This window comes from Austrofundulus limnaeus, unplaced genomic scaffold (assembly GCF_001266775.1).
Source record: "Austrofundulus limnaeus strain Quisiro unplaced genomic scaffold, Austrofundulus_limnaeus-1.0 Scaffold9, whole genome shotgun sequence".
NCBI lineage: Eukaryota > Metazoa > Chordata > Actinopteri > Cyprinodontiformes > Rivulidae > Austrofundulus > Austrofundulus limnaeus.
The window spans coordinates 1,926,706-1,939,063 of record NW_013952411.1 but is presented as its reverse complement, the minus strand read 5'-3'; the positions used below and the strand labels follow the sequence as shown (position 1 = coordinate 1,939,063).

General features: G+C 43.9%; 1 protein-coding gene across 5 annotated transcripts in view; it reads right to left on the bottom strand.

The window, feature by feature from the left end:
- Nucleotides 1-12,358, bottom strand: part of lrp2a (low density lipoprotein receptor-related protein 2a) — a 50,105-nt gene that overhangs the window by 7,543 nt on the left and 30,204 nt on the right. For all 5 annotated transcript variants that reach the window (XM_014001463.1, XM_014001465.1, XM_014001468.1 and 2 more), the window contains 17 exons: nucleotides 11,497-11,616; nucleotides 10,798-10,929; nucleotides 10,064-10,265; nucleotides 9,688-9,983; nucleotides 8,862-9,528; nucleotides 7,998-8,168; nucleotides 7,683-7,906; nucleotides 7,414-7,591; nucleotides 7,099-7,295; nucleotides 6,461-6,706; nucleotides 6,162-6,290; nucleotides 2,433-2,552; nucleotides 1,664-1,780; nucleotides 1,311-1,427; nucleotides 919-1,056; nucleotides 347-469; nucleotides 124-252 (listed from right to left, as the gene is read on the bottom strand). In XM_014001463.1, coding sequence (XP_013856917.1) covers nucleotides 124-252; nucleotides 347-469; nucleotides 919-1,056; nucleotides 1,311-1,427; nucleotides 1,664-1,780; nucleotides 2,433-2,552; nucleotides 6,162-6,290; nucleotides 6,461-6,706; nucleotides 7,099-7,295; nucleotides 7,414-7,591; nucleotides 7,683-7,906; nucleotides 7,998-8,168; nucleotides 8,862-9,528; nucleotides 9,688-9,983; nucleotides 10,064-10,265; nucleotides 10,798-10,929; nucleotides 11,497-11,616 — 3,306 coding nt within the window. The remainder of the gene's footprint in view (nucleotides 1-123; nucleotides 253-346; nucleotides 470-918; nucleotides 1,057-1,310; nucleotides 1,428-1,663; nucleotides 1,781-2,432; nucleotides 2,553-6,161; nucleotides 6,291-6,460; nucleotides 6,707-7,098; nucleotides 7,296-7,413; nucleotides 7,592-7,682; nucleotides 7,907-7,997; nucleotides 8,169-8,861; nucleotides 9,529-9,687; nucleotides 9,984-10,063; nucleotides 10,266-10,797; nucleotides 10,930-11,496; nucleotides 11,617-12,358) is intronic.

Below are 12,358 nucleotides of genomic sequence, written 5' to 3'. Positions count from 1 at the left end.
CATCTCCGTGGCTCCATGTGGAAATAAAAGCAAGAAAAAACAAACCTGCAAAACTAAACCAGCATAAAACTCTAAAAATAAAACTCTGGAGGGTTGTGAAGCACGTTTGTTAATGTCACTTACGGCACCCACGCTCATCCGACTCGTCTCCACAGTCGTCATAATCATCACAGGTGTACTGAAGAGGGATGCACTGCCTGTTGCTGCATTTGTACTCTTCATCACTACAAGGTCCGTGTGTGGGGTGTTGACCTGGGCGAAGACAATAAATTAGCCGAGGCCGCAGGATGAATCTAGTTTTCACACAAAACGGCACCAGTTGCTGCAGTGATCTATCTGCACTCACAGTTTTCCTGTTTTTCGTCAGAGCTGTCACCACAGTCGTTGACGGAGTTACACAACTCATGGTTGTAGATGCAGCGGTTGTTGTCGCATCGGAAACGGAACGGAGCCTCACATTCGATGTCCACTAAGGAAGAAGAACCACTAAGCCTGAGTTAAACCTTAATACGCATCCCAGTAGCTGGTATGTGATTTAGAAGCATAAATCTTTGTGTTTTCAAGTTTATTTCTTACCACCAGCTTTGGATGTTATCCATTAAATGGACGTTATTAGCCATTATCAGTCCCATAGACTGGCTTCAGACTGTCCCTACTGTGCCGCCTAGTGGGTTCTCCATCCCATAGAATGCTAGTATGAGGCATAAAGCCACTAAGGTTCATTTAGAGAAAATGACCTGGGCTATGATAAAGTAGACCAGACTCCGGTGGTAGCAGATTGTTGCATTCYATCGTATATGGCGCTGGTAACCCACTAGGGGGCACTGTCGGGACAATCTGAAACCATTCTATGGGACTGATAACCGCTAATAACGTCCATTTAATGGACCGATAACATCCGAACCGGCTGTTTCTTACAGCAGAGGTGCAGCTCCTCATCTGAGTTGTCTCCACAGTCGTTGTCTCCGTCACACTTCCAGTGGGGCTGGACGCAAATGTGGTTCTTGCATTCAAACATGGTGGGTGGGCAGTATGTGCCGTTGGGAAATCGAGTTGCTGGAAATCAGAAAAGATAAGTCCTCTTTGGCTTTTGTCTTGGTGTCCTTTTATAGTTCCTGTAAAGCTTGTGTTTTAGGTTCACTAATTCACTGTTATTGGAAAACTCAGAACCGTTTCGTTGAATGTAGTTTAGTTCGCTCTTTGTGTATGACACCTGGGTTCTGTTTTCCCTGGATCAACTACTCAATGAAGCAACCAAAGCAATAAAAGCAATACTGTAAACAGTTTTGATATCAAACTGTGACACTCACGACATGATGTCTCATCCGTGAAGTCCAAACAGTCGGCATTGCCGTCACATTTGAAACGTTCAGCGATGCAGTGTCCACTCCCACACTGAAAGTAGCCAGGGTGACATGTCCGCAACTCTGCAGAACAAAACATAGCACCAAGATAACTTTCAACAACCACAGCCATATTCAGTGTACTGTAGATAGTTGTTTTGGAGCGGACTGAATAATCTTGCTTTCAATAACTAACTGTTGGTGGTCCCGTCCGTCTACGCCTCAGACTTAGAAGTTTTATTGCCTCTTTGTTTAGTGCAGCCCCTTCATTATTCCCAAACAGTCCCGATTTTGAGCCAAAACAAAGAGCCTCCACTTACCGCAGTCCCTTTCATCCGAGTTGTCCTCACAGTCGTTGTCATGGTCACAGACCCAACGGTCGGGAATGCAGCGCAGATTGTCACAGCGAAACTCGCTCTCTGTGCACGAGCGCGGCGCTGGGAGAAAACAAGGAAGCAGAATAAATCAAAAGCAGAACCTTTTTTTTAAATACTMATGATGAAGTCATGATTTAAAGAACTTCAAAAAGTTGTTGGTTCTCAACATCTTGGTTTGACTAATTTTTCTGAACATGTATCTGTTTTTGAAAATAGCTRACATTCAGAATGATAATAATAAAATCAACTCATCTACACTGAAATGGCAGATTTGTTAAATCCAAACTCACTTGTCCTCAGCARTGCAGTACACCGAGGAGCCGCGCCACCGTATTCTAACTCCACCTCTTTTTCCTTTGAGAAGCTGCATTAAACTTATTAGCTGCCATGTTTAAATTCTCCAGGGCAAAGGGCGACTGACTCCTTCACTCCCTCTTTCTGACACAGAGAGGACAGCCTGTCTCTCCAGCTGCTGATAACACCAGCTCTCCCACCACCACACTCTCAGCACGAGTGAAGACTCTCAGCAATCCTCACCGAAATTCAGATAAAAAAACATTTCAGCAAAACTATTTTCTCCCACTCCTGTTTTATTCATAGCTCTGGTAACATCAAACAATAAACCCCTCTTAAATTTTATCTGGTTTGATACACACAAAAAAAAGCTGTGATGAAACACAGTTGTGTGTTTGAGGTAATGAATATTACTCACTGCAGCTGTGTTCGTCAGAGTTATCCCCACAGTCATCATCACCATCACACCTCCATCTCAGCGGGATGCAGCGATGGTTGTCACAGCGGAAATCTCCGGTAGGATCACAGCTCACTTCATCTGCATAAACAATAAGCTTATGAAGGTGGCTTTGGGGCAATTCAATTCACCAAACAAATAAAAGCTCTTCAACATTTACAGATTTAACAAAAAATGTTTTATTTTGCTTTGTTTTTTTTGTTTTTTGTTTTTTTTGCAAATGAAGTATAGCACCATTGTTTTGGGTTAAATTGTAAAAAAATGTATAGGGGACCACTAAAAAAACAGATTTGCATTTGGACATGTTTGAGCCATTTCCTCAGGGGGGAGCTGCACAACTGGGATGTATTGTGAATTAAGACATTTGCGACTCAACAATTCATTTGAATGACATTTAATCCAAAAATAAAAACTCTAACTTGTAAAATTAACAATGGAAGGAGGTACAAAATGGTTTATTTAAATAAACTACACCAATATGCTGTTACCTATTCACTTCATAGAGTTCAATTTGTAATAATTATTCAGAAGTGCATATGCCTAAATTATTATAAGACTATTACATATTATGTTCTCCTGTGCAGACCAATAAATGTATCTAATCAGAGAGCCTCTCAATGGGCCTCATGCAAGAACATGTTCGTATTCTTATCCTAAATTTCTCTTACTTTTGTTCGTACGAAGGGTTCGTACGAACATGTCACGTCAGATTCAACAAACKCTTCTATCTTCAGGAAAAGTGTGTAAATGARCTGCGTAAATTCCACCTGTTCATATCTAGCTGCTCGTGCACGCGAGAGGAGATTAGCATAATTACCACCCCAAAAACACCATATAAGGCTAAGTTTCCTGCCTCAGATATCAGGAAGTGTCCATTCATGAAACTGACAGCGAAAAATAAAAAGAACTTTACGAGTTCAGAGATTGAAGTCCGTCTGTCAGAGATCCAGAAAAGACAATCTGTCATTTTTAGCAGGTCAGCTGTGGAATAAAAAGAGCTGCTAAAAGTATAAACAACTGTGTTAAATCATTTTCATTTATTCAGAAGCCACACCGTTGTGCACCGTACCCCCCCCACCCCCACCCCGCACGCCGCGTGGTCTCAAGTGGTCTCAGTTGGGGTTCTGAAATAAGCATTTTAAAATGTTTTCAAAATATGTCTGACACTTTAGAGAAAATCCAGGACTTGCTGGAGGGATTATGTATCCCCTCTGGCCTGGGAACGTCTCGGAGTCCCCTAGGACGAGCTGGAAAGTGTCGCTGGGGAGAGAGAAGTCTGGGTCTCTCTGCTGCTGCCCCCGCGACCTGATCCCGGATAAGTCGGCCGGACGGACAATTTACACTCACCGGTCACTTTATTAGGTACACCTGTCCAACTGCTTGTTAACACTTAATTTCTAATCAGCCAATCACATGGCTGCAACTCAGTGCATTTAGGCATGTAGACCTGGTCAAGACAATCTCCTGCAGTGCAATTTGCACAAGCTCATCGAAATTGGACAAGAGAAGATTGGAAAAACGTTGCCTGGTCTGATGAGTCTCGATTTCTGCTGCGACATTCGGATGGTAGGGTCAGAATTTGGCGTCAACAACATGAAAGCATGGATCCATCCTGCCTTGTATCAACGGTTCAGGCTGCTGGTGGTGGTGTCATGGTGTGGGGAATCTTTTCTTGGYACTCTTTGGGCCCCTTGGTACCAATTGAGCATCGTTGCAACGCCACAGCCTACCTGAGTATTGTTGCTGACCATGTCCATCCCTTTATGACCACAATGTACCCAACATCTGATGGCTACTTTCAGCAGGATAATGCGCCATGTCATAAAGCTGGAATCATCTCAGACTGGTTTCTTGAACATGACAATGAGTTCACTGTACTCAAATGGCCTCCACAGTCACCAGATCTCAATCCAATAGAGCATCTTTGGGATGTGGTGGAACGGGAGATTCGCATCATGGATGTGCAGCCGACAAATCTGCGGCAACTGTGTGATGCCATCATGTCAATATGGACCAAAATCTCTGAGGAATGCTTCCAGCACCTTGTTGAATCTATGCCACGAAGAATTGAGGCAGTTCTGAAGGCAAAAGGGGTCCAACCCGTTACTGGCGTGGTGTACCTAATAAAGTGGCCGGTGAGTGTATATTGTTAGTCTAAATTATTACATTTAAAATTATAACTCTAATCCAAGCAGAATAGCCTATTGTCAACATAATTATGGAGTGTGATTTATTTTCAACWCAAAATATCTTCAAACTAAYGAAATATAAAGTTATTAGAGAGGAAAACCCGTCTGGATAACAGCAGACTGACTGCTCGTAAAATATACGACAGGTCTGGACCACTCGTAAATTTTGTTTGTATCTGAAAAAAATCTTGGAATACGAAAACATCGGTGAATGCCACAAATTCTCTTAAACCACTCGTACGCACAACTTAAGAACAAATCTGTGCGTACGAACGGTTCTTGCATGAGGCCCATTGCCCGTAAATCATGTGCTTTATGTAAATGATAATGACTGAGATGCTAAAGTTCACAGAATGTGTGATCATCATGATGACAGAACAGAAACAGTGATGCAAACTTATTGCAACTTATTGCAGGATTCAACAATATTGCATGATTTTTCTTATATCGTAAAGCACAACAGGTTGCACAACAAATAAGTTTAAACATTAAATATCACCAACAACTGTTAAACTTTAAACTATATACACATTTATGTGGGGGTAATTTTATGAACATGTACAATAATTGTCTAGGGTTCTAATATTATTCAAAGGGTTACTTTGAAATAACTGACTGGTGTTTTTTAATTAAAAAGCAAAGGTCATAAAGGGAGGAGAGCAGGCTGCTGCAGACAGATGTGTGAACTCTGCGCATGCCAGTATCCTGTGTCTGAAGAGGATAAGGCTGCGGGAGATGAGAAGCACAGAAAGCAGAGGAGTGCAGCAGAGATGGTCTGAGCTGTCTCTACCACTTGGTGCTGGGGGGTCAAAGATAGCACAGTGTTCACTGGGCTTGCCCTCCTTAGCCCTCCACCTGGCCCATCTTCTGCATTCTTACAAGAAGATTAGCGCAGATCTCCCCTCCTGCACAGGCATGGCACTAATGGAGCGAGGGGCTCGAGATAAGAGAGGCTGCGACCGAGCGAGTTTGAATCAGAGCGAGCGCAAAGAGACTTCCATGAACCCTGCCCCCGCGCAAGGACAGAGCACAACAACGCGCGCAACATATACACACGTATGCTGACTCATACCAATGAACAGGTCATAAATCTGTGGCGCTCCCAGGGTGAGGTAAATCTTGGGGGAGGGTGACTGGTGAGGCGCTCTCCATCAGCACCTCCCAGCACCAAAGTTACACGGGAGGCTGAAATGTTGGCTAATTGCTCTCCATTCACTCCTAAAGAATTCTCTAGAGTTAGACCAGGGGTGTCCAATACTGGTGCTCAAGGATTATCCTGCATATTTTACTTGTTTCTCTGCTTCAACATACCTGGTTTAAATGATTAAAAAGCTTCTGCAGAACTTGAAGAGGTTATTCAACCACTGAATCGTGTGAGTTGAAGCAGGAAAACAAGTAAAACATACAGAACGACAGCCCAATTAAACACCCCTGAGCTGGACCAATTGAAACGCACCAAATAACRAATGGAAATAACAGTTCAGTTGTGCAAAAGACTCACGGCAGCTCTGCTCATCGCTATTGTCTCGGCAGTCGTTTTCACCGTTACAAACAGACCACAGCGGCACACAGCGGTAGTTGGTCTTGCAGTCAAATTCTGTGTGGTTGTCACATCGATAGGCTGGTCCCACTGGAGAAAAAAAAGACCAACAACCAGACCCAATTAGAAAACACGTCAAGAATTTCATAAAGAAGAACGGTCAGCTGACAGATGTCCACAGTTGAAGTTTACAGAATCTGAGTCAATTTTTAAAGTTTTTTTTAGCATAATAGCAAAGAAAGATATTTTGGATTACTTACTACATTCCTCTAGAGGTTCATCTGAATTGTCGCCACAATCATCATCAACATCACATTTCCAGCTCTGTGGGATGCAGCGCCCGTTTCGGCACTTGAACTGTCCAGGGCGACAAGTCCGGGTGGAGCAGTGGGCAGGGTCTTCGTCCGACTGATCACCGCAGTCATCCTCACCATCGCACTGCCACAATTCAGGGATGCACCGCTTATTTGCACATTGCCACTGATGGCTCTCACATTGGTGCGTAGCTGAAAATAAGATCAAGCAATTCAGTCGACAGAATATTTGAACAACTAGCCAAGAAACAAAAAAAACAATGTGAACAGATGAAGTCTAAAGAAGCACATAGCAGCGCGATGGATCAGTGGTTAGCACAGATGCCTCATAGAAAGAAGGTCCTGTGCTTGATCCCCGATTTGGACCTGGGGTCTTTCTGTGTGGATGCATGTTGTCCTTATGCTTGTGTGGGTTTTCTCTAGGTACTCTGGTTTCCCCCACAGAACAAAAACATGTACAATAGGTTGCCTTGAGGCCTAGGCTTCCTTTGCAAAAGAGATCTGTGATCTCATTGGAATTTGCCTGGTTAAATAAAGGTCAGTAAATAAATTTCAAAAATAGCAAATACTGTTTATGGACCCACCACACAGAACAACATCTTCATCCGAACCATCAGGACAGTCCCGGTTGCTGTTACAAAGGAAGTGTGAACTGGTGCAGTTCCCATCGTTGCACTGGAATTGGCCGAGTCGGCAGTGGCGATTCGGACAAGTGGAGGGCTCATCGGAGCCATCTCTGCAGTCCCGCTGACCGTCGCACTTCCACCAGATAGGAATACAACTGTTGATGGAAAAGCGGGCGTGGATGAGACGTTTGAACAACACAAACCAATTAAAATCTCTTTAAATGCTAAATGACCATTAAGGCACTGACACAAAGAAAAGAAAAACCAACAAACCGTTCATTGTTTGCACATCTGTACTGCGTGCTTGTGCACATGGGAAGGCATCGGGTCACACGTCCTATTCGAACAGCCAGGAAATGGTCGGGGCACTGGCAGGTGTGTTCGCGCCCCCCATGACGGATTAGGCACAGGTGTGAGCAGCCCCCATTGTTCACAGCGCAGGGATTGTTTACTATCACAGGAAGAGACACACACATACAAAATCCATTCATCACTGCTGGTTGAGTGTGTGTCTTGTGAGGACTTTTGAGTTTTTACCTTACCAATAGGCTGCCTGTAAGGATGGCATACATGAATGTCAAATGGTCTGTGCGTGGTGTTAACCAGAACTTCCCGAGCAGAGCCGTCGTATTTGTTGCCTTTCTCCACTGTGCGTGTGTTCCAGTCAGTCCAATATACAGTATCCTCAAAAACAGTCAGTGCAAATGGATGAGGTAGGTTTCCATCATACACTGTGTGTCTGTGCCGACCCTCCAAGTCAGAGAATCTGAGAAGAAAAAAAGGGTTTTAAAGGTGACAGATCTTTTTGTGCTGCGAGTTAAATGAATGATGATGATGATGCCTTTTATTGAACTCACTCAATGTAGTTGAGATGCGCRTCTGACCAGTAGAGTTTATCATTTGTGTAGTCGATTGTGATGCCGTTGGGCCACTCCAGCTTTGTGGTGATGATCGCTGTTTTGTTGGTTCCGTCCATTCCRACACGACCAATAAAAGCTTTATCTCCCCAGTCTGTCCAGTAAATGTATCTAACAGGACGTCAAAGGAAATCAATTCAGTGACTTTTATATAAACTGCAGGCATCCATATACAAAAAGCAGAAAACATTTGAAGCTATTTCAATCATTATGAACATACATGTGATTGATACAACCATCAAAGAAGCAAATAATAATGTTTATCATTTTTAAAAAGTCTACTAGGTGGTGATTTTCAGGGTAAGTGAATTTTTGAATGTCCTGAGGCTGAACTGACTAACATAGAAAAACCTCATACTAAAATGATTTTATGTTCACTCTTAACCAAAATCAACATCAACATCATCAAGAGTGTCTAATTTCAGCTCCATATGGCTGGTGACCATAACTCATACAACAAAACAATGTAAAAAAAAAAAAACTATTTGACCACACATAAATTGAAGTTTTCTCACAAACTGGTGTTACAAAAGTACAAAATAAGTCTTGTATACATAAACTATTACTCAACCAGTACCACCCCAGTGTATCAGGAAAATTTTCCTAGAACAAACTAATTAATATAGTTATAGACTAAAAACTAAAAAAATTCAAAGAATACAGTTTTTTTTTTCAAATGAATAAATTACATTTTAAGATTATAAAACAAAAGAAAGGGCTAGTGATAAATATATATCTGTTGTTTTAAATAAGTGATAACCATTTTGAAATAGTGCAATACTTTTACATGTGCTAATTCCTCACCCATATTTCGGATGCACAACAATTCCTCTGGGATTTTCAAAGCAGAAAGTGTTGTTGGCATCGACGCAGTGTTCGGCCAGTTTTCTGACAAAGCGACCATCTAGTTCAGACACTTGAAGACAATCCAAGAAGCTGTCCACCCAGTAGAGCTTCCTGCCTACCCAGTCAACCGCAAGTCCTTCTCCATGCAGAACTCCGTTGACCACTACCTCTCTGTTACTGCCGTTGAAAGACATCCTCTCAATCACTCGACGGTTTACGTCGACCCAATAGAGGCGCTTGTCAACGCGATCAAAGTCCAGAGCGACCACGCTGGTCAGGCCCTGCAGAATGAGCGAGTAGGCCTGCCCGTCTGTCGACAGGTTCCTCAGATAATAGCGGTTGCTGAAGATGAGGTACGGCGAGATGTTGCTGTTCTGACGGCAGCTGCGTCCGTCCRGCTCCCTGAGGAACCCTGGAGAGCACTTGCACATGTAGGAGCCGACGGTGTTTTCGCAGATCTGACTGCACACGCTCGGCGTCTCCGCGCACTCATCGACGTCGTCGCACGTTTTGCTGTCGGACATTAAACGGTAGCCGGGACGGCATGTGCATATGAAGCTGGTGGGCGTGTCAGTGCAGTTGTGATCACAGTGGTGGACGGACAGGTCAGTGCATTCATTGACACCTGCATCCGAGAAGAGAAAAGATGCTATGAGAAGAACTGTTACTTGAATACAAATAGTAGCTGTCTTTGTAGTCCTTTCAAATTTAGCATGGAGCATAAGCTGCTAAAAAAAAGAGCTCTACAGCAGACTTACACTCTAACCACAGATTTCTGACTCACCACATCCTTTCTCATCACTGTTGTCGGAGCAGTCATCATTCCTGTCGCACACTTTGCTCAGAGAGATGCAGTGTCCATTTTCACACCTGAACTCTCCCGGGGGGCAGGWGGGAGCGGGAGTATGACACATGTGCTCCTGTTCATCAGACTCGTCCCCGCAGTCATTGTCTCCGTCGCAGACAAAGTCACGTGACACGCAGCGGCCATTCTGGCAGGTGAACTGGTGCGACTGACAAGGTTGGTAGGTGCAGCCCTGCTCATCACTGCCGTCTCCGCAGTCGTTGCGACGATCGCACCTTTAAAGGGCCACACACGATTAGCTGTGACTTCCACAAAGACTCATTACAAATGGGGTTTCAATTATTTTAWATCTAACCTATAGGAGCTGCGGATGCAGAGACCATTCCCACAGGTGAACTCATTGATGCCACAGGATCTGTGTGTACAGTTTTGATGCTCATCTAACGCATCTGCACAGTCCGCATCTCCATCACACACCCAGTCACGAGGAATACATTTCCGCTGAGGGGGCTGGTTGTTCACACAGGTGAACTCTGTACTTGAGCACGTGCGGTTGGCTGGGAACACAATATGATCAGACACGAGGATTTACAAGAAGTTAAGTAATGTTGGTGACATTTTTTTGGAAATCCAAACATTCCAAACTGTATTTCAAACCACACAGCCGTGACTGCATTGTTTGAAGTGAGTCTCCCACTGAGGCTCCAGCAGCGCTAAAATCTTTAGCTTTAGGCCTCTTATTTTTGGAGCACACACTGGTGAGATATAAGAATCTTGATCCACCCTGAGCCAGAAAGCCAGAGAAAGGAGACATGCACAAAGTAACGACTGAGGCAGGAGAAATCAGGAATGTCAGCTCCTTGGATTGGAAAAAACTCTGCAAGAGACTAAGATGCTGGGCCACTGGCCACCCTACAACACTGCCTTGGTGACATGTCAAAATCCTGAAGACAGGAGTGTGTCTTCAGGAGTGTGTCTTTGGCACCCCCAGCTGGGAGCTGGGGGTGCCAAACTCAGGAAGTTGTGGAGAACCAAAACAAAGGATAAGGGCACGAAGAAGTGATAGAAAGGTAAAGCAACAGTGCATACCACAGTTGTGTCTCTGGTCCTCATCACTCATGTCACCACAGTCATTGTCCCCATCGCAGATCCAAGATAAAGCGATGCACCTGCCATCATCACAGCGGAACTGATCTGTGTTGCAGGTTCTGGCCAGCATGGCTGTAGAGACAGACCGAACACATTTGATAGCACACATAACAATTGTCAGGGCTGTGACTGTAAAATTCAACAAATCTTAGCTAACCTTTTTAATTATGACATTTTCATTCGGTTTGTAATGGCCATTTATTTTAGGTACTTCCCCCCACAGCCTTTCAACTTACAAAGAAGGCCCAATACAACACTGGCAAAGCTTTCAAAATAGTCATGGCAACTCCACATTCCCATGCATGTTGAGCTATCTAAACAAAAGCCAAAGTGAGGCTCTGTAACCCCTGGCGGATAAAGAGAGGGGGAGGTGCTGTTTGTCTGTAGACACTGAGGGGCGTCACCACAGAGGAATGCAGCCCACAATAGGAGGCCTGGCTGACCACATCATCAACAAAGAAATACACCACTGGCTCACACTCTTCGCAACATCACTCACAGGAGTCTCTCACACAACACAGATGCAGACTGCCTGACRGACACGGACACACAATAAGCAAGCAGCTGATAAAGAGGCGGGAGCTGCGGCACAAAGCTCAAAGGCTCATTTTGGATGTGAGAGAGTTGACCGACACTCACTGCAGGAGTGGGGTTCATCTGAGCCATCAGAGCAGTCGGACCCTCCGTCACAGTACCAGTGGGCGGGGATGCAACGGCCGCTGGAGCAACGAAACTCACTCTGAGAACAAGTGGATGTAGCTAGGTGGAGAATATAGACAGAAATAAAGTCACTTAGAGGACTTGATCAAATACATTTTGCTTTTGTGAGCAGAAAAAAAAACGCTTTGCAGTTCTGTTCAAACTGAAATCTTGCTAAATGTATTAAAGTTTGACAAGTTAAAGCATTCCAGCGTGCTTATTTAAAAAGGATTAAGAACACAATATTACTTTAAACCAGAGGAGCCCAAAGTGGGGCCCCCGGGCCAAATTTGGCCCGCCAAGCCATTTGATTTGGCCCACCAGCAGTTGACATAGTTACTAAGCTGTAACCTGTCGTCTTTTGTAKAAACACAGTATTTCCACTTAGTCATTTCATCTATTGGCCCAATGACTATATAAGGGGCTGTAGTACAGATAGTCTTCACTCATGGTGATGAGKTTATCTAAGTAGCAAAGGCTCATGGGACATTAATGTCCCATGAGCCTTTACTAGTTGAACGTATGACAGACTTTCTCCAACTGTGCAGAGTAAAACAAAAGCGGGCCACTGCACTGGCTGCAAGTTTAATTGTTAAAAATAAAGGATTTTACTTAAAAAATATTTGTATTTCAAGTATTATATTACTGCATTTGGCCCGCAGCCCCAGATAGATTTTCATTTTGGCCCTCTTGAGGAAAATGTTTGGGCACCCCTGCTTTAAACTATTCACAAAATTACGTTTGTAGCTTCAGTATGTAAGGAAGAGATTGTATGGGTTTGTTTCTTATGTTTTTGTTTTTG